Below are 17,292 nucleotides of genomic sequence, written 5' to 3'. Positions count from 1 at the left end.
TTGCCATTTCTATCGTTTATTGTTCGCTTCTGTGTTGCTATTTATTCTAGTCTGCCTGTTTCCTGAAGAAAAAAAATCTGATCTGATGTAGGCTAATGAATAAAACATTTTTTTTTTAATTACCCGAAGTTTATTGGTGGTGTTCTTGTATAATTCAAATTCTAAATGATATAACTAAACAAATGAATGATTAATTAGGTGAAGCTGTGCGCTTGAATTTGTCATCGCATCATCCTATGCAATGTGGTGAGTTATTATTGCTCATTATTGTATAGGCTATTTTAGTAATTTAAATAACATAGGTTATCTTAATATATTGATTAATGACATTGTATTATAATAGCATGTTACACCACCTAAATATGTATTTACTTCCTTCTAATTCTCGTTGTCAGTGCAGGCTTGTTTAGCTTAATATTGACCATTATGAAAAGTGACTAGTGTAGCCTGCATAAAAAAAGTTTTGAACATAAAACAACAGGACACAAATATAGTTGATGACTAGACATAATCATTTCATGACTCTAGACACTTCTTTGTGAAGACAGTAGCATAATACAGTGAAATAATATGTTCTTTAGCCATTCAGAAACAGCTGTCATGTGCGTGGGTAAAATGTACCCGCTGTGAATTTTGGTCAGCAGTTTTTCAATTTCTCTCTGATGCTTATGCATGTGAGCTTCCTTTAGATCCTGCGACTGCTGTTCTTGGCTGGTCAGCTTCCTTGCAGCGTCTTAGCCATGCTTTCCGACTGCCTATACAGTATGGTATGATGATTGCAAAAAAATCTATTCTTTGCGTGTGGAAGAAAAAGTCGAAGCCACTATTCAAAACTTGGTTGTCAGAACTCTCCTCCACCCTGCATGTGGAAAGACTTAGATATAGTATTTCTGGAAATATAGATCAGTTTGATGCTTCCTGGAGGCCTCTTTTCAATCACCTGTTAAAAACTTCTAATAACAGCGATACTATTTGAAATTTAATTTTCTTTTCTTGTAATTGCTATTTTCTTTAATTTCCGTGTCAATCTTAATATGCTCAGATCTTTTCTCTCTAAATTTAATTTCAATATTTGACTTTTTCTTTTCCTCAATTATTTGTCAAAACTAGCGACAATGTTGACACTGTTGCAAATCTATTCGCTCTCTGTTACTATGGTCATTTTCCTTAAGTAATGCCCTTGTGAGGTTAAAAAGGCTTAGGTTGTTACCTATTATTATTATTATTTTATAATTGTTATTATTACAATATTATTTCACCTTGTCTATGATTTCATATTGTGCAAAAACCCCTTTACCTCTACTTGGTGATGTGGTTATCTGCTACACTGAATTTAATTGAAGGAGTTTTTTTTTTGTTCTTTTTCCTTCTTGTTTGTGTAGTTGTGTTTTGTCCTGTCTTGTGATTGTACTGTTTATGGGTCTGAAAATGCAAAAAATACCACAATAAATATAATATACAAAAAAAATAAAAAAATAAAGGTGCTTAAAAGGTTCTTCACAGCGATGCTACAGAAGAACCATTTTTGGTTCCACAAAGAACCATTTAGTCAAAGGTTCTTTAAAGAACCATCTCTTTCTTACCTTTTTATAATCTGAAGAACCTTCTTTCGCCACAAAGAACCTTCGCATCATCCTATGCAATGTGGTGAGTTATTATTGCTCATTATTGTATAGGCTATTTTAGTAATTTAAATAACATAGGTTATCTTAATATATTGATTAATGACATTGTATTATAATAGCATGTTACACCACCTAAATATGTATTTACTTCCTTCTAATTCTCGTTGTCAGTGCAGGCTTGTTTAGCTTAATATTGACCATTATGAAAAGTGACTAGTGTAGCCTGCATAAAAAAAGTTTTGAACATAAAACAACAGGACACAAATATAGTTGATGACTAGACATAATCATTTCATGACTCTAGACACTTCTTTGTGAAGACAGTAGCATAATACAGTGAAATAATATGTTCTTTAGCCATTCAGAAACAGCTGTCATGTGCGTGGGTAAAATGTACCCGCTGTGAATTTTGGTCAGCAGTTTTTCAATTTCTCTCTGATGCTTATGCATGTGAGCTTCCTTTAGATCCTGCGACTGCTGTTCTTGGCTGGTCAGCTTCCTTGCAGCGTCTTAGCCATGCTTTCCGACTGCCTATACAGTATGGTATGATGATTGCAAAAAAATCTATTCTTTGCGTGTGGAAGAAAAAGTCGAAGCCACTATTCAAAACTTGGTTGTCAGAACTCTCCTCCACCCTGCATGTGGAAAGACTTAGATATAGTATTTCTGGAAATATAGATCAGTTTGATGCTTCCTGGAGGCCTCTTTTCAATCACCTGTTAAAAACTTCTAATAACGGCGATACTATTTGAAATTTAATTTTCTTTTCTTGTAATTGCTATTTTCTTTAATTTCCGTGTCAATCTTAATATGCTCAGATCTTTTCTCTCTAAATTTAATTTCAATATTTGACTTTTTCTTTTCCTCAATTATTTGTCAAAACTAGCGACAATGTTGACACTGTTGCAAATCTATTCGCTCTCTGTTACTATGGTCATTTTCCTTAAGTAATGCCCTTGTGAGGTTAAAAAGGCTTAGGTTGTTACCTATTATTATTATTATTATTTTATAATTGTTATTATTACAATATTATTTCACCTTGTCTATGATTTCATATTGTGCAAAAACCCCTTTACCTCTACTTGGTGATGTGGTTATCTGCTAAACTGAATTTAATTGAAGGAGTTTTTTTTTTTTTTTCCTTCTTGTTTGTGTAGTTGTGTTTTGTCCTGTCTTGTGATTGTACTGTTTATGGGTCTGAAAATGCAAAAAATACCACAATAAATATAATATACAAAAAAAATAAAAAAATAAAGGTGCTTAAAAGGTTCTTCACAGCGATGCTACAGAAGAACCATTTTTGGTTCCACAAAGAACCATTTAGTCAAAGGTTCTTTAAAGAACCATCTCTTATTTGCCTTTTTATAATCTGAAGAACCTTCTTTCGCCACAAAGAACTTTTTGTGAAACAGAAAGATTCTTCAGATGTTAAAGGTTCTTTATGGAACCATTTAGACAAAAAGGTTCTTCTATGGCATCATGAAGTAGCTTTATTTTTAAGAGTGTAAAGTTTTCAGACTAATGAGATCTGACAGTGGGTGAGGAGTTTCTATGTAATACATTAAGCTATTTTATTTATTTAACTCCTGTTTTCCACTGTATGTCAACTTTAAAGCACACACTATCTTTGAACATCATCTTTTTACATCTTGTTTAAGCCTGTGTTCAAGAACTTGATTGGTTGAGATGGAATATAACTAAAAAACAAAACAAAATGACATACCAATTATTAATAAGTGCCATTCTATACTCTAAATATGTTCCTCTGACTCGTACAGCACAGACAGTTTGCTATATGTGAGCGCAGGGGACATTGGAGAAAATTAATAATAAAACATAAACAGGCACGTTGTTAACTTCAGTCACATAAAGGAGAGAACATTCTGAATAGAAAAAAAGTTGACAGAATAAAAAAAAGAGGAGTATTTGCATAATTTTGCATTACAATGTGACAGGATTACAAAACAATTTCCACTGCAATTTGCTGCATAAACTATTTGGGTCACACTGAAATGATCAGAGACATGTTATGCATAACAGTCATGTGTTAATGTATTTGTAGTTTTGACATCAAAACAGAAGTGATTTCTGAGCCATTTCTGTAGCTTGATATTGAGTGGGCAGTGGGCAGTGGGCAGAATGTTTTGAGTTGAAGTTATAGTATGTTTTCATTGTGCAGAAAATTCTAAAAGTAAAACTATTTTAGATTTTTAAGACTGATTAGACGTTTCATGATATCTTCAGGCTTTTCTTGACAATATAATCTATTTTTTGTTATAGTAGCAAATACAGACAAAGCAAGCGAAGCAAGCACAAAGAAACATTTTTTTAATAAGCGGAGTTACTATGATATTCAAGAAGCCACGTACACGCTAGTCTTTGTCATTTTTTTATTGGAGATATGGCTGGCCCGCAGCGATTTTGCATTGGATCTGAAGCGGGCACCACTGCAGCGGTGACAGCAGTCTATCTCTTCAAAGTAAACATCATGAATACGAAAGGATAATGGATTAAAGGCCATCAACACCCCTGTTGAGATTAAACAAGTCTCTCACGTGATGGAGAGCAGCGCACCATCTCCTGAGACGCCTTGCTTCCATAGTCTGAGAGATGAAAGCCGGAGCAGCAGGGCAGATCTAGGGGGAGGCACGGGCACCTCGGTGGGACGTACCGCCCAGCACGAAAGCACAGGATTATGGGTCGCAGCGTGATGCTGGCAGGGGACTTCCTCTGTGTTTGCTGGGGAGGCAGATGCCCATCTGGCATGTCATTACTGTATGTCTACACCCAGCTACAGTGGCCCTCTGGGTCAGCAAGCAGAGCCCCCATTCCCTCCTGCACCTGCTAAACCTCCGCCTGCTTCATCTGCTTCGCTCAAGTCCGTCAGCTAAATCATTTATTTTCTGACATGCACTTCAGTCCCATTTGTCATGCTCAGTCCCAATATCAGAAATATCACTGCGCTCCTTTGAGAAGCTTTGGCTCGGGGCATTTGTACACAAAAGTACCCGCAACAGCACTTTGTTTGAATAGCAAGCTAACATCAAACATTAGATTATTATATCACACCAAATCACAGTGGAGTTCAAGATGAGAATTCACAAAATACAAGCTTCAGCAAACCGAATAATGTATGGGGATATATATAAATACAAATAAATATGTATAAAAATCGAACTTATACTGTGAAAAAATATATAAATATTATACTGTTAATAATATAACATTGTGTTATACATGCACTACTGGTCAAAAGTTTGAGACCAGTGTTTTCATGTTTTTTAATAAATCTTTAAAGTTCACAGGGCTGCTTTTATTTAATCCAAGATACAGTACAACAGTAATATTGTGAAACATTATTACAATAAAAAACAGTTTTCTATATCAATATATTTTAAAACTTTCAGCAGCCAGTGTCACATTATTGTATTTGGTGCTCAAGAATTATATATAGATATTATTAATAATATATATATATACATACATACATACATACATTCATATATATATGTGTGTATATATATATATATATATATACCTTTTATAAGACAATAAAATAGTATATTATAAATATATTTATTTATTCTGGAAATGTCTACCCACCATTACAGTAGATGTTGTTGGATGTATAAACTTAAAGAGAAACATAAGACTGTCGATTTAATAAAATAACTGATTAATCTCATGATTTCTCGTAATCTTGTGAATCTTGTGACCAGGAAGCTGCTGTGCATTGAGCAATCGAGCACAACCACTGAGCTCTCTAAGATGAGACAGTGATCTGGAATAACAGAACTCACACCCTATTAAAATGTCATCCTATGAGAGGCAGACTGGAGCTGAACTGTGGCTGTAGCCTCAGGGCTGTGGTGGCATGCATGGAAGACATGCTGATTTTGAATAGTTTTTATGCATATACATGCACTAGACTGACGTTTTTGGCTGTTACACTACTTCTTGATGCTTTTTCAGTATCTTAAAAACATCAAAAAAGTGCGCCACCAAAATATTACATGCACAGCTGACATTTACCTTAATTTTTCTTTATTTTCTTCGCACCTCACATGTCTCGTACACTATTTCATCTTAAACATGCTCTTCACTTACACTGTTGTCTAAATTTTGAAACAAAAAAAAATTGAGGGCAAACTTGTTCTTTGTTGTATAAATGATGCCACAACTGCAGGACAATTTTTGTGAAATAAATAAAATAATTTCTACACAATAATTATTGAAATAGTTTATGTCAATCTTTGTTTAGATGATCGTAGTTTTAAATATGTAATAATAATTCACATTTTATGATTGATTTTCAAATTTATAATTGAAAGTCTATGTCGGGACACGTGTAGAATTATAACATCTACACCTAAAAGGCCATTCAAAACTAGCAAAAATGAATGATTAAGGCATGGCCAACAAATCTAAATCAGTGTGATCTATAACAAAGTATTATGTCTGAGGCTGAAGAAACTTACACTTTGTAAAAAAGCTTGAAGCAGTAATCTAGTATTACATTCTGAAAATGTTTTTTGGTACATCATAAAACTTAAAAACATTAAAAAAAAAATGTATATTGGTGAAATTAAATTTCTTGATTCTCCAACAGAATAATTCCTTTGAGTTTAGTTACAGCTACAGGCTTTATAACTTTAACTAAATCACATCAATATTCCAACCAGTGAGTGATGAATCTTGTAAACAAAGCAGAGATGTTGGAAAGCAGCTAGAGGGCTCTTTCTGTGGCCATAAATAAGTGAAACATATTTGCTCTGCTGTTAGCCGTGTCTGGCACACAGGCCTAGTTAAAGTGTCATATGAACAGTGAGAGGCCTCAGCGGAGACATACTATTTATGTTTTATGGCTCCACAGGCTCTGCAGCTGAGATATAAACACAAATATAGCCCAAATCAGCATTGTATGCTCTCAGATCAATCACCCTGTCTGCCATTGTGCTCAGACACACATCCAAGCTTCATCTATCATTTTTCTACAAACATACCTGCATGGGACTGAAGCCCACAGCAATAACTGTAGCCAGTGGTGGACAGTAACAAAGCATTTTTACTCGGTTACAGTGCTTAGGTACATTTTTCAAGTATCTGTACTTTATCTGAGTATTTGTTTTTTGAGAAACTTTTACTTCACTGCATTCCAAAGCATAATATCATACTTTTTACTCCACTACATTTCATTCATACATGTCATTCTTTGTTATTTTAAACTGGAGAAACTGATTCTTTTGAACCGAGCTGATTCTTTTCAACTTGTTTGCACACATGTAGTATCAGTAACCTAAATTGACCCCCAGGTATTAACAGTAGGATTATATAAAATATATAATATAAAATGAATAAATATAAAAGTATACAAGTTTAAAATGACAAAACAAACATTTATGGGTCTTTTTATGGTATGGTATGGTATCTTTCATTTATGGTATGAAATAATGTTACATTGTCATTCAGTGCAAAAATTCAAACAACATGCTTATTCTGACGTGTACATATTAAAATATATAAAAGAATAAGGGAGCATATTAAATTTGATTGTGTTTTAAATGAGTAAAAAATTCTTACTGACAAATGGGCAAAACCTAGGATAGTGGCAAATTTCAAAAATGTAAAATTACAACTAATTAGTATTTGGGGTGAAAGTAATTAGTCTTTTAATATGTCATAAATTGATTTTTGTTGTAAATATGCCTGACAAGACTGTTACACTGAATGACATTTTAGTGGGTTTCTTCTGTAAATCAGGGGAAAATGTATGATATTTATTTTTTGCTCAGAAAAACAAAAACAAAATTGCAATTAAATTAAACATACATTTTTGTAAAAAAAATTTGGGAAAAACAAAAACTATTTAAAGCAGTATTACACTTACTGATGTTATGCTTAAACCCTTTTTCGTCTTTGACCGTTATTTTACTTTTAATACTTAAGTACATTAAAAATCAAATACTTTTGTACTTTTACTCAGTTCAAATGGAAAAGGAGTACTTAATACTTTAACTGGAGTACAATTAGGGTATCTGTAATTTTACTTAAGTACTTGCTTTGTGCACTTCGTCCACCACTGATTATAGTGAAGCAACCATCACCCCCCACTGTGTCCAAGCTTTCCTCCGTGTCCATCACCTTTCTTTCACACTGCTAGAGTGGCTGCTACACACACAACCTGCAGATTAACCCGCAGAAAAATGCAGCTCTGTATAGAAACAGATGCTAGGAAATTGGTTTTGTGGGGTGTTTGTGCTGTACAAGGTTTTTGGAAGTGAAAAAAGAGCCTACGAATGAAAAATTGAGGAAAAAAGATAAATGTTTTTTTCCAGTTGCCATGAATCCTTAATAATAGTAATAAGTCACTGCCAGGAAAACAAGCATTCAAATGCAAATACGGAATTAAAATTAATCTGGGGAAAATAAACAAGCCCAAAGAGCGAGACAGTATCAAATTGTCAGCTCACGTCCTCATCTCATACCAGCTATATGAACAACACTTTTTTTTTATGCTTGTGGTGACCCAAAGTTTTCATAGTGCTGCTCTTCTGCTCCACAAAATCTCTACAAAAATTCAAAACAATAAGTTTGTCGATTACAATGTAGTTTCCGTTGTTAAAAATTCCTTGTAAGATCATGAGCAAATCTGCATAAAAAATCTCTGCAATTACATTGTGCTTAAGGTAATCACAGCATGTCAAATCTAAAGCACTGTGACTATGGGGAAAACACAATGCTGCATTACACTAATGAGTATGGGATCATATATTCCCCTACAGAGAAAGAAATATAATGAGCAAGTTTCACAGACTGCACAACAAACTCCCAGTCTGTAACTTAATAAACTCAGCAATCAGCTCTAACAATAAGTGAAGATAGGCAACCGTGTTTCTCCATTCACCATGTGCTTATCCAGATGGCAGCGAGAACCGAGGTTTCAAAAAGCCTCCAATCAGACCTGTCTAGCAGCTTTAACTAGAACAAGCTGAGAAGCCTGCCAAAGTAAAGCGTTTACAGGCCATTTCATATGAGAGGAGCAAAGAGTACAGCAAAGCCCCAAAGAGATTTCAAAGAGACGCTGGCTTCATCTCAGAAAGATACAAGTATCACAGGAACATAGTGACAATCTGACAACTAATTTGTTCATTCAAGACCGCTCGTATATGGTGGATTTAAATTTTAGAGTTCTTCACTCTTCACTCGGCCCTAGAGTGTTAGCTTTGGTGTGCTTGCCCTTCACAGTCATAAATGTACAGGAATGATACAGTCTCTCAAATCATGCTACAGTATACGTGTTTTGCCAGACAAACCAAGAAACCAGAACATCATAGAGACTTTGGGGTGGGCTCTTCTGGATGCATTTCCCATAAGCATCATTAGGCAATTATGGCTATGTCACATATGGTGACATAGTTCAACGATTCAGTGTTTCCCGAAACCATAGTTCAAATGAACATCGCAAACTAACGTGGTTAATTTGTCATGTGGACTTTAATAAATCATGCTCTTGAGCACAATAAGCAAGCTAACATGCATGCTATCTATATCTTCAATTCCATTTAAATATACATACATTTCAATCTATACTGTACATTTTAGCTTGTCCTCGATGTGCTGTTTTCGAAGAGTGCGCATGTGCATAAATGCGCAAAGGAACCTGGATTATGACGTAAAAGTGTATCCGCGATGAATCAAACATCAAATAAATCAAAACAACAACCATGTTCGTTACGGTGGCATCTCTGAGATCTCGATTTGATGAATTAGTAGTTAAGTTATTACTTCACCACCTACGCATATCATTAACAACCATCTTATCTTGTTGAACCAAAGTGGTTCAAAAAACGGAGATGCGACCGTGTTTGGGAAACAGTCGTTAGTTTCTAGCTAGTAAGATTCTACAGCGATGCATCGTACTAGAGTTGTTAAGCAGTGCGTTACACCATTGTTTGGGAAACGTACCCCTGATCAGTAAGTAATATCCCAGCAACCATCCAGAACACCATTTCAACCACACATTTAAAGTTAAACTCTAGTCCTGGCGCACATATGCCCGTGAGCGCACACACATACACCGAACAGGTGGCACCGCCAGAGAAGAAGCTGCAGCAGATGGCATCATGCACCTGACTTACACCAAAACTACTATACCTTCAATTAGATTTCTATTAAAAAACAGATAATCTACATGGATAAATCCTCCAGTATCTCCGAGATGTTTAGGATCGCTTAATGAAATACTAAAATAGCTGTGATATAGTTGTAAAACTAAATGGACCGATATTACAGGACTGTAATGAGATGTTATGAACACTTTTATAATTGGATTTAAACAATATTTAATAAAACTAATATAAAAGCTTCCCTGCAGGAACCAGGTCATACCAAGGGTTTCTGGAACCCTAAGGTCCAGAACCAGGTCTGACAGCTCTAAATAGCTTAAAGGGGTCCTATTATGCATTTTCATTTTTCCATTTTAGTTAGTCTGTAATGTTGCTGTTTGAGCATTAAAAAAGATCTGCGCTCCTTGCCAAGAAAGTTCCATCCGTGTTATTCCTCTCTTGCCAATTGAAATGCATAGGCCTAATCCACTCATTATTCCAGTTTCAAAAAGGTGGGTTCCACCTTATTTCAAATTACCGACTCACACTTTTCTCATCCTAATTTTACAAGTTGAAAGTTACAAAACAACGCACGCACAGCGCTGACTGACTCTGATAACGGCCGGGTGTCCTCCGAGTCCGATCGACTCGGTATTACACAATATGTTAAACAGACCCGGGTCCTCGGGTCCTCCGTGTAGACCTCTATTGCGAAGTTCAATTCGATTTCTCAAAGTCCAATTCAAAAGGAGATATTTTATTTAACAGAAATCACTTTCAAAAACTACAACGAACGACTCGTTTGGACTACAACGCATATTTTCCGGGATTTGTGATATCACAAATACCGACGAATGGGACGAGACCTGGTTGAGCTGCACTAGAGAAGGCAACGAGTGTTATCACTATGTCGGAGCACTTAGAGTGTTGGTTACAATCATCCGGGTTTAAATCGCGCTCAAATTGATTTGATTTTGACGCAATATTTACACTGAAGCTCGCAGGCGGCTATGGTAAGGGGCATGACATTTCCCGACCAGGCGCCGAGTGCTGCCAATCACAATACACACTAGCCCAGCTAACCAATCACAGCGCATTTAGTATTTCAGGAGGCGGGCCTTCATTTGATACAGGAACTATTCGAGCCGTTCATGCCAGACTGGGGAGAGAGGTGTTGTAATAATGTAAAATATGTGAAAAATAATGTGTTTTTCGAACAACCTAGTATGAGAGCCTGTTCTAGTACACCCCCAAAACAAAATCAAGACTTTGTAAAAGAGCATAATAGTACTCCTTTAATTAAGAAGGTCTACCAGGTCAACTTGGGCCTCAGCAGCTTTATTCCTAACGATTAACCATCTACTGGCCAGCTACTGATCATATATTATCAGCTTGGAGCAGCTGGAAACAATTTAAACCAGCTACCACCTGGATTTTCCAGCAGGGTTTAAAAAAGAGAAAATTTTCTACAAAGTTTAATGCAAGCAAACATGCCATTAAGAGTTTTAGAAAATATTCATTCCTAAACGTACCTTGATCCAATATGATGAGCTGAGCACCTGCCTGGACATTGCCAGCGTCATTCTCAGCTAAACACTGATAGAAACCTTCATCTGACTTGACCAGCCCCAGCACCTGCAAGTTCTGCTCCTTCTGTAAAGAGGCACACAAGAACATCGCTGTCATCTAGAAGAAATACTGTATTTATCAGAAGGTCAACAGCATTTCCTCACTCATGTAGGGCAAGCTGGCAACTTACAATGATCTTGAAATAGTCGCTGGGAATGACGGCATCTCCGTTCTTCACCCATTTGATGGTGGGAGCGGGTGAGCCGGTGACCTCACACTCGAAGATGATGTCTGTGGCTTCATGAGCATATATGTTAGCTGGTTTCTTCAGGAACTGTGGGGAAGCTGAGAAGAAAAGCAATAAAACAAAACAAATCATGTGAGCATGAGAAACCAAATATTTGTTTCTTCAGAGAAATAATGTTTCAAATGTCTGTATAGCTTAATGCCAGTAATGATTTCGGGAAAGCAATATGATTCGATTAGGAAAAGAAAATGCTGCTTTTGACTTTTCCCAACCTCTAAAAATACCCTAAACACCAGGATGTGGCTAAAATATGTTCTTCCTAATAGCCAGAGGAAAATGCACAACCTCCAAAGGCTTCCCATTAGCAAATGAGGTTATTTGATCTTGGAGAAGATAAACAGGACATAGATCATCTCAATAACAAGGTAGTGTGCACCAGAATGATTCAGGCCTGTCTGTTGGGATGTAATTGGATTGTTGCTCTGTGCTGTGCCTGATTCTCTACCACACAACCACAACCCTCAGTTGCTGTGTATTTTATACGAATTGCACATTTACAAAACATTACTATCACTTGCATACGATTAATACACTTGCATAAATCAGTATGTACTGATTGAAGGCTCTGATATTTAAATATTTAAATAAAAGTATGAAATAGATATTTGTCGCTCAGACCATATACAGTACATATAATTATTTTTAAAAAGAGAAATAAGCATAATTACAAATAAATTGCACAAAATAAATAAATTAATAAAAAACAAAATTTAAAATGTAACGGCACATTATAAGTGATATTAACGATTTCATAAATACTTTATGTTCCTAAAACCAACACAAAAATGTTTAGAATAATTGAATGGAATAATTTAATGAATGACATAAATATAGATGTATGTATAATAACCATAATTAAAATAAATTTTCCTCTTAAAAGAAAAATGAGTATACTTACAAATAAACTTTACAGCAAGCCCAGCACATTATACATTATATAAATGATAAATGTATATAAAATATATATAAATTAATATTATAAAATACATTGTTTATAAGGTTAATTGAAAGAAAAATTGGCATTATTACAAATAAACTGTACAATAAGCAAAAGAAAAGATTTAGAATGTGACATTACATAAATGATATATGTAATTCTTAAATATTATACTATAATATATTATACGTGTACACATATATACGGTATATATTACGTATATTATATTATATTATATTATATATAAAGTTCTATGTGTGGAAGTGAACAGAAAAATCTAAATGTATAAATGTGAGCAAAATGAGCAAAGGGTAAAAATAGCAAATAGAGACTACAGATTGTCATTAACATAAAATAAGATTTATAAGACTGTCAATAAAATTCTTAGTAGAAAACCAGCCAAAAGAGAGAATGGCTACATAAAGCTATGGATAGATATAAGTTGAGCTAAAATGAAGCCCATTGGATGTTTTCCAGATGAGCTGGGTTCTACAGAATCTGGAACTGTATATCTAACATAAGTTGCAGCATCAGGGCCAAACTGACAGAGGTAAGGTGATGAATGGCTGTTAGTATGTGCTCCTGCAGTTTGCTGAGGCCTGCACACACAACCTGCTGAAAAACACTTGTCACACACTGCTGGGTTCCTGCTCACGCCAGCTCCACACGGGACAGATGGTTTGTGTTTCAATCACTCAGTATATCTCACACACATAAACCCAGTAGCACATATGCAGGGCAGCACTCATATCGGTGGCCACTGACTGTAAAAATGTTGCATCAGCTGCAAATATACAGATAAAGGCTGTGCTGCTGTTTGATTGCACACACTTTTGCATTTTTGTTACACAACCACCCTAAGCCATTTTTTTCATATTAAAGTCAATATGGAACACAATTCACAGCCTATTTTACTTCCATAGTCTGATAAACTTCCTAGTATGAAATATGTTACAGCAGGACATGGTTTTATGATCAGGGACTGGCTGGAACCCAGCGCTGGGTTATATTTAAGCCAGCATTTTTTAGAGTGTAAAAAGTGAATGGAGAGATATAAACTTGCAGTTGAAGAAAAAGGCAGAATTGTGAGATAAAAATGACCTTTTTTATTTTTTTATTCCGTGGAGGAAACAAGCTGCCATAGGTTACACTCCTATACATTCTAGCGGGAGATTATAGTGATGATAAAACATCTCAAATGACCACAAAGCTCTTATCACCGCCTTGCTTGCATTCAGGAGCATTTCTCAGGTTTCCTGCTATATTACAGACAATGTCAAAGCTCAACACACACTGTTGTTTCTATTCATCTACCCTGCATTTCAGAGTAGGCTAAGAAACAGCAACCTACAAGCTACTCCCTTATGTTTTGCGTAGCACAGAAAAGACAGTCTATCAAAGTTTAATAGGATTCTGGGTTTCTCGCCTACAGTATAACAAAAAATCAATCTGACCTGCTCACACTAGCACACATCTCTCTGCATGTTGACTAGTAATGTACGCAGCAGAATTTATTCATAACTCTTCTGCGCCCACTGGTTGACATTTAAAAACTGAGCAAACAAGACACGAAAGTCATTGTTTTATTTCACACTTGAAACAGGAACACATGATTGTTTTGGATGCAATACGACCTGCTCCATCAATAGCATTATGTTGATCACAAGTTCACAACAAAACAATTTTGATTTGTTAAAAAAAAAAAAAACTTGCAATAGGAGTAAACAAGAGTGTCCAAAGGGTTTCCATGCAGAAAGATGAATTATTCAGCATGCATTATTCAGCATAACCTATTTCTATTTCAGCTGTGAAGCATTTCTAGAAGTGGGACTACTGTTCTAGGCAAATTAACTTCTGGTTGTGTGTTACCAATGTAATTCCTGTGAGTGTAGTATAGTTATAAATATTACATAGGTTATTCAGCAATTCAATCACACTATTTTCATGCCAACATGCATTATGTTGAAGTCTTGTGGCTATTACTTTTAAAACAGTGTGTATTTTGCTTTTATGGCTTTTTATTTGCTTTGTGGAAAAGAAGTACATTTGATCATACTTAAAAAAATGGAAAAATAGGGAAATTATATACTTTAGAAGAATATACTTCTAAGTGGGAACCGAATGTTTTTGGATACTCTACTTCATGTTAACTGAAACGAAATGAAAATGTTTAAGAGTTTACATTTATATTAATGCAGTAAGTTGGAATTAAAAGTGTTTTTGACCCACTTAATTAGAACATAAGTAGATCTTTATATGTTATTTCATAATTACTTATATTGTCTTTGAAATATGATTAAAGTGTACTGTTGAATGTACTGACAAGCATTTATGGTAAACTGAAAAATACTTGAAACTTGTATGTAATGTATTTAAATATTTTTGTAATTACATATTTTAATAACATAATATCAAATAAATAGTCATAAAGTATTTTACACATGCTTTAGCATGTTAGTCAACACATCAATATAAGTGTACTTTATTAAATGCATGACATATGATTTTTAAAACATAATGACTTAAAATTGATTTGATTAGTGAACACTGTAAATACACTTAAGTGGCCGTTTATTTGATTGGTATTATATGCAAGTACAGTTTTTTAAAATATACTTTATACTACAAGTGCACATTCAATACAGTTTTCACTACTTAAATGGGCAAAGGGACCACTGAAATTATTTTCTGTGACAATCATACCATAAAAATGTTGACAAAACTAATTTCTGATGCCAGAGCATCTCTATTCAGAACACTGACAAAACAGCCCATGTTGAAAGAAAAACTTAGGAAGTGTTTGACACTCGCTTGGATTCTGGGAGCTGCTCGGTTTGAGTTTGGCATTGCACCTCCTTTGTGAGCTGCTGGATTTACTGTACTATCGCTCCAACACAATACCTCTCCCACCCACAAAGGCAAAGCAAAGGGCCTAAAAGTAGGGGCTGGGTGCCCTCCAGTATCTTTCATCTTTGGACAGATGGCCAAAGCTCATTACACTTCACATATCTGCATGAAATCTATAGCCCAGATTCTATTCTATTCTCTGTGATTTCACACCTGTCTGAACCATCTCGCATCCCTTTTATCATCACACAATCACATCTCACGCACTAGTCAGTCCCGCCCAAAAGCTACAGCTTGGGCAATTACAGAGAACTCAATAACTGTTTTTGTAAACGTGTCTGAAGTGTGATCAGAGCGTGCAATCAAATTACAGAACTTAATGTCACCGAGAAAATGCAACACTTCCTCTGAACAGTACTAGAGGAAAGAGCTTTACAGTGTGACGTGACAATCACTTGACTAGTCCTTTATAAAGCAGTGAGGTTTAATCTTACCTTTCAGCGTGAGCTCAGTCTGGGCCTCAATGGATCCGTTGGTGTTGTCTGCCATGCAACTGTACACACCGGCGTCTTCCTCAGTGAGATTGAAGATCCGCAGACTGCCTCCGCCAAGCACTTCAAAGCGGCCCTTGCTGTGTGGAGAAGAGAAAAAGGCGATGTCAATAAGCTCCCTGCAGAAAGTTAAATGTATATTTAGCCCAACGCTAATTCAAAAACTGCATTATATATGGTCCTTATAGCAGTGCATTCTAGCAGAAAAGGGCAGCCTCAACATTGTGGTGTGTGGTTTAGCTGTAAAGGTAAAGGCTTGGTAATCAGAAGGTCTCTGGTTTGATCCCCACCACGGGCAAAAAATGAATGGGTCACCATTGTGCCCTTGAGGTCACCAAGGCACTTAATCCCAGGGTGCTTCAGGAGGATTGTCCAGGTAATAATTGTACTGTATGATGCTTAGGATAAAGGGGATTCTTCCCTAAGAGGGTAGTGATAGTAGGAAAATATTGTTAGTTCACATTAGAATGTCAAGGTAACTATATTATTATTATTATTAATTTCAACCCTGTTACATGAATACAAAAGACATCACTGAATATTTATTTATGCATTTACCATTTTTCATCCTTGTTACCAAAAGTTGTCTGAATAGAAAAGACATGTCTGAATTTACTTATTTATTTGCTATTTTTCAGCCCTGTTACCAAAAGTTGTCTGAATACAAAAGACATGTCTGAATTTACTTATTTATATACTATTTTTTCAGCCCTGTTACCAAAAGTTGTCTGAATACAAAATGCACAGTGTTGGGGAGTAGCTAGCTACAAGTAGCGACGCTACTAGCGTAACTACATTTTTCAGTAGCGACACTACTTTTAAAACAGTGTAGCTTTTCCCGTAACTAACTACTTTTTCCAGCAAGTAGCGATGTAGCGCGACCAAATGCTACATTCCGTTTTGCGTTCTGACGAGTCAGGAGCCTGTAATGCATTAAAGGGGTCATATGATGCTTTTTTAAAGATCATTATTTTGTGTATTTGGTGTAACAGAATATGTTGACATGCTTTAATGTTCAAAAAACACATTATTTTTCAAATACTGTACATTATTGTAGGTCCTCTATGCCCCGCCTCTCTCAAACGCTTCGTTTTCTACAAAGTCCCTCCTTCCGACAAGCGCAGTCTGCTCTGATTGGCCAGCTGACCCAGTGCATTGTGATTGGCCGAACACTGCAAGCACTCGTCGGAAATGTAACGCCCCTTACCATAATCGCAGCTTCATCTTTCAAAATAAATGTGAAGACAGAGCCCGAAAGGGGAACAGAAAAAGGGTATGTGTTTGCAGTACACAAGCCACAGTTAAGACAGCTGACTCCACTGTGATGTGACCCCCTCTCTCTCTCTCTCAC

The 17,292-nt window shown here is 35.7% G+C and overlaps 1 protein-coding gene across 3 annotated transcripts in view; it reads right to left on the bottom strand.

The window, feature by feature from the left end:
- Positions 1 to 17,292, bottom strand: part of LOC107679723 (neogenin-like) — a 173,244-nt gene that overhangs the window by 43,092 nt on the left and 112,860 nt on the right. For all 3 annotated transcript variants that reach the window (XM_016475362.1, XM_016475363.1, XM_016475364.1), the window contains exons 5-7: positions 15,885 to 16,021; positions 11,490 to 11,644; positions 11,263 to 11,383 (exon numbers count right to left, since the gene is read on the bottom strand). In XM_016475362.1, coding sequence (XP_016330848.1) covers positions 11,263 to 11,383; positions 11,490 to 11,644; positions 15,885 to 16,021 — 413 coding nt within the window. The remainder of the gene's footprint in view (positions 1 to 11,262; positions 11,384 to 11,489; positions 11,645 to 15,884; positions 16,022 to 17,292) is intronic.

Source organism: Sinocyclocheilus anshuiensis, unplaced genomic scaffold (assembly GCF_001515605.1).
Source record: "Sinocyclocheilus anshuiensis isolate Anshui unplaced genomic scaffold, SAMN03320099.WGS_v1.1 scaffold224, whole genome shotgun sequence".
In the NCBI taxonomy this organism is placed as follows: domain Eukaryota; kingdom Metazoa; phylum Chordata; class Actinopteri; order Cypriniformes; family Cyprinidae; genus Sinocyclocheilus; species Sinocyclocheilus anshuiensis.
The sequence above is the reverse complement of the archived record's forward strand: the minus strand, read 5'-3'. Positions and strand labels throughout refer to the sequence as shown.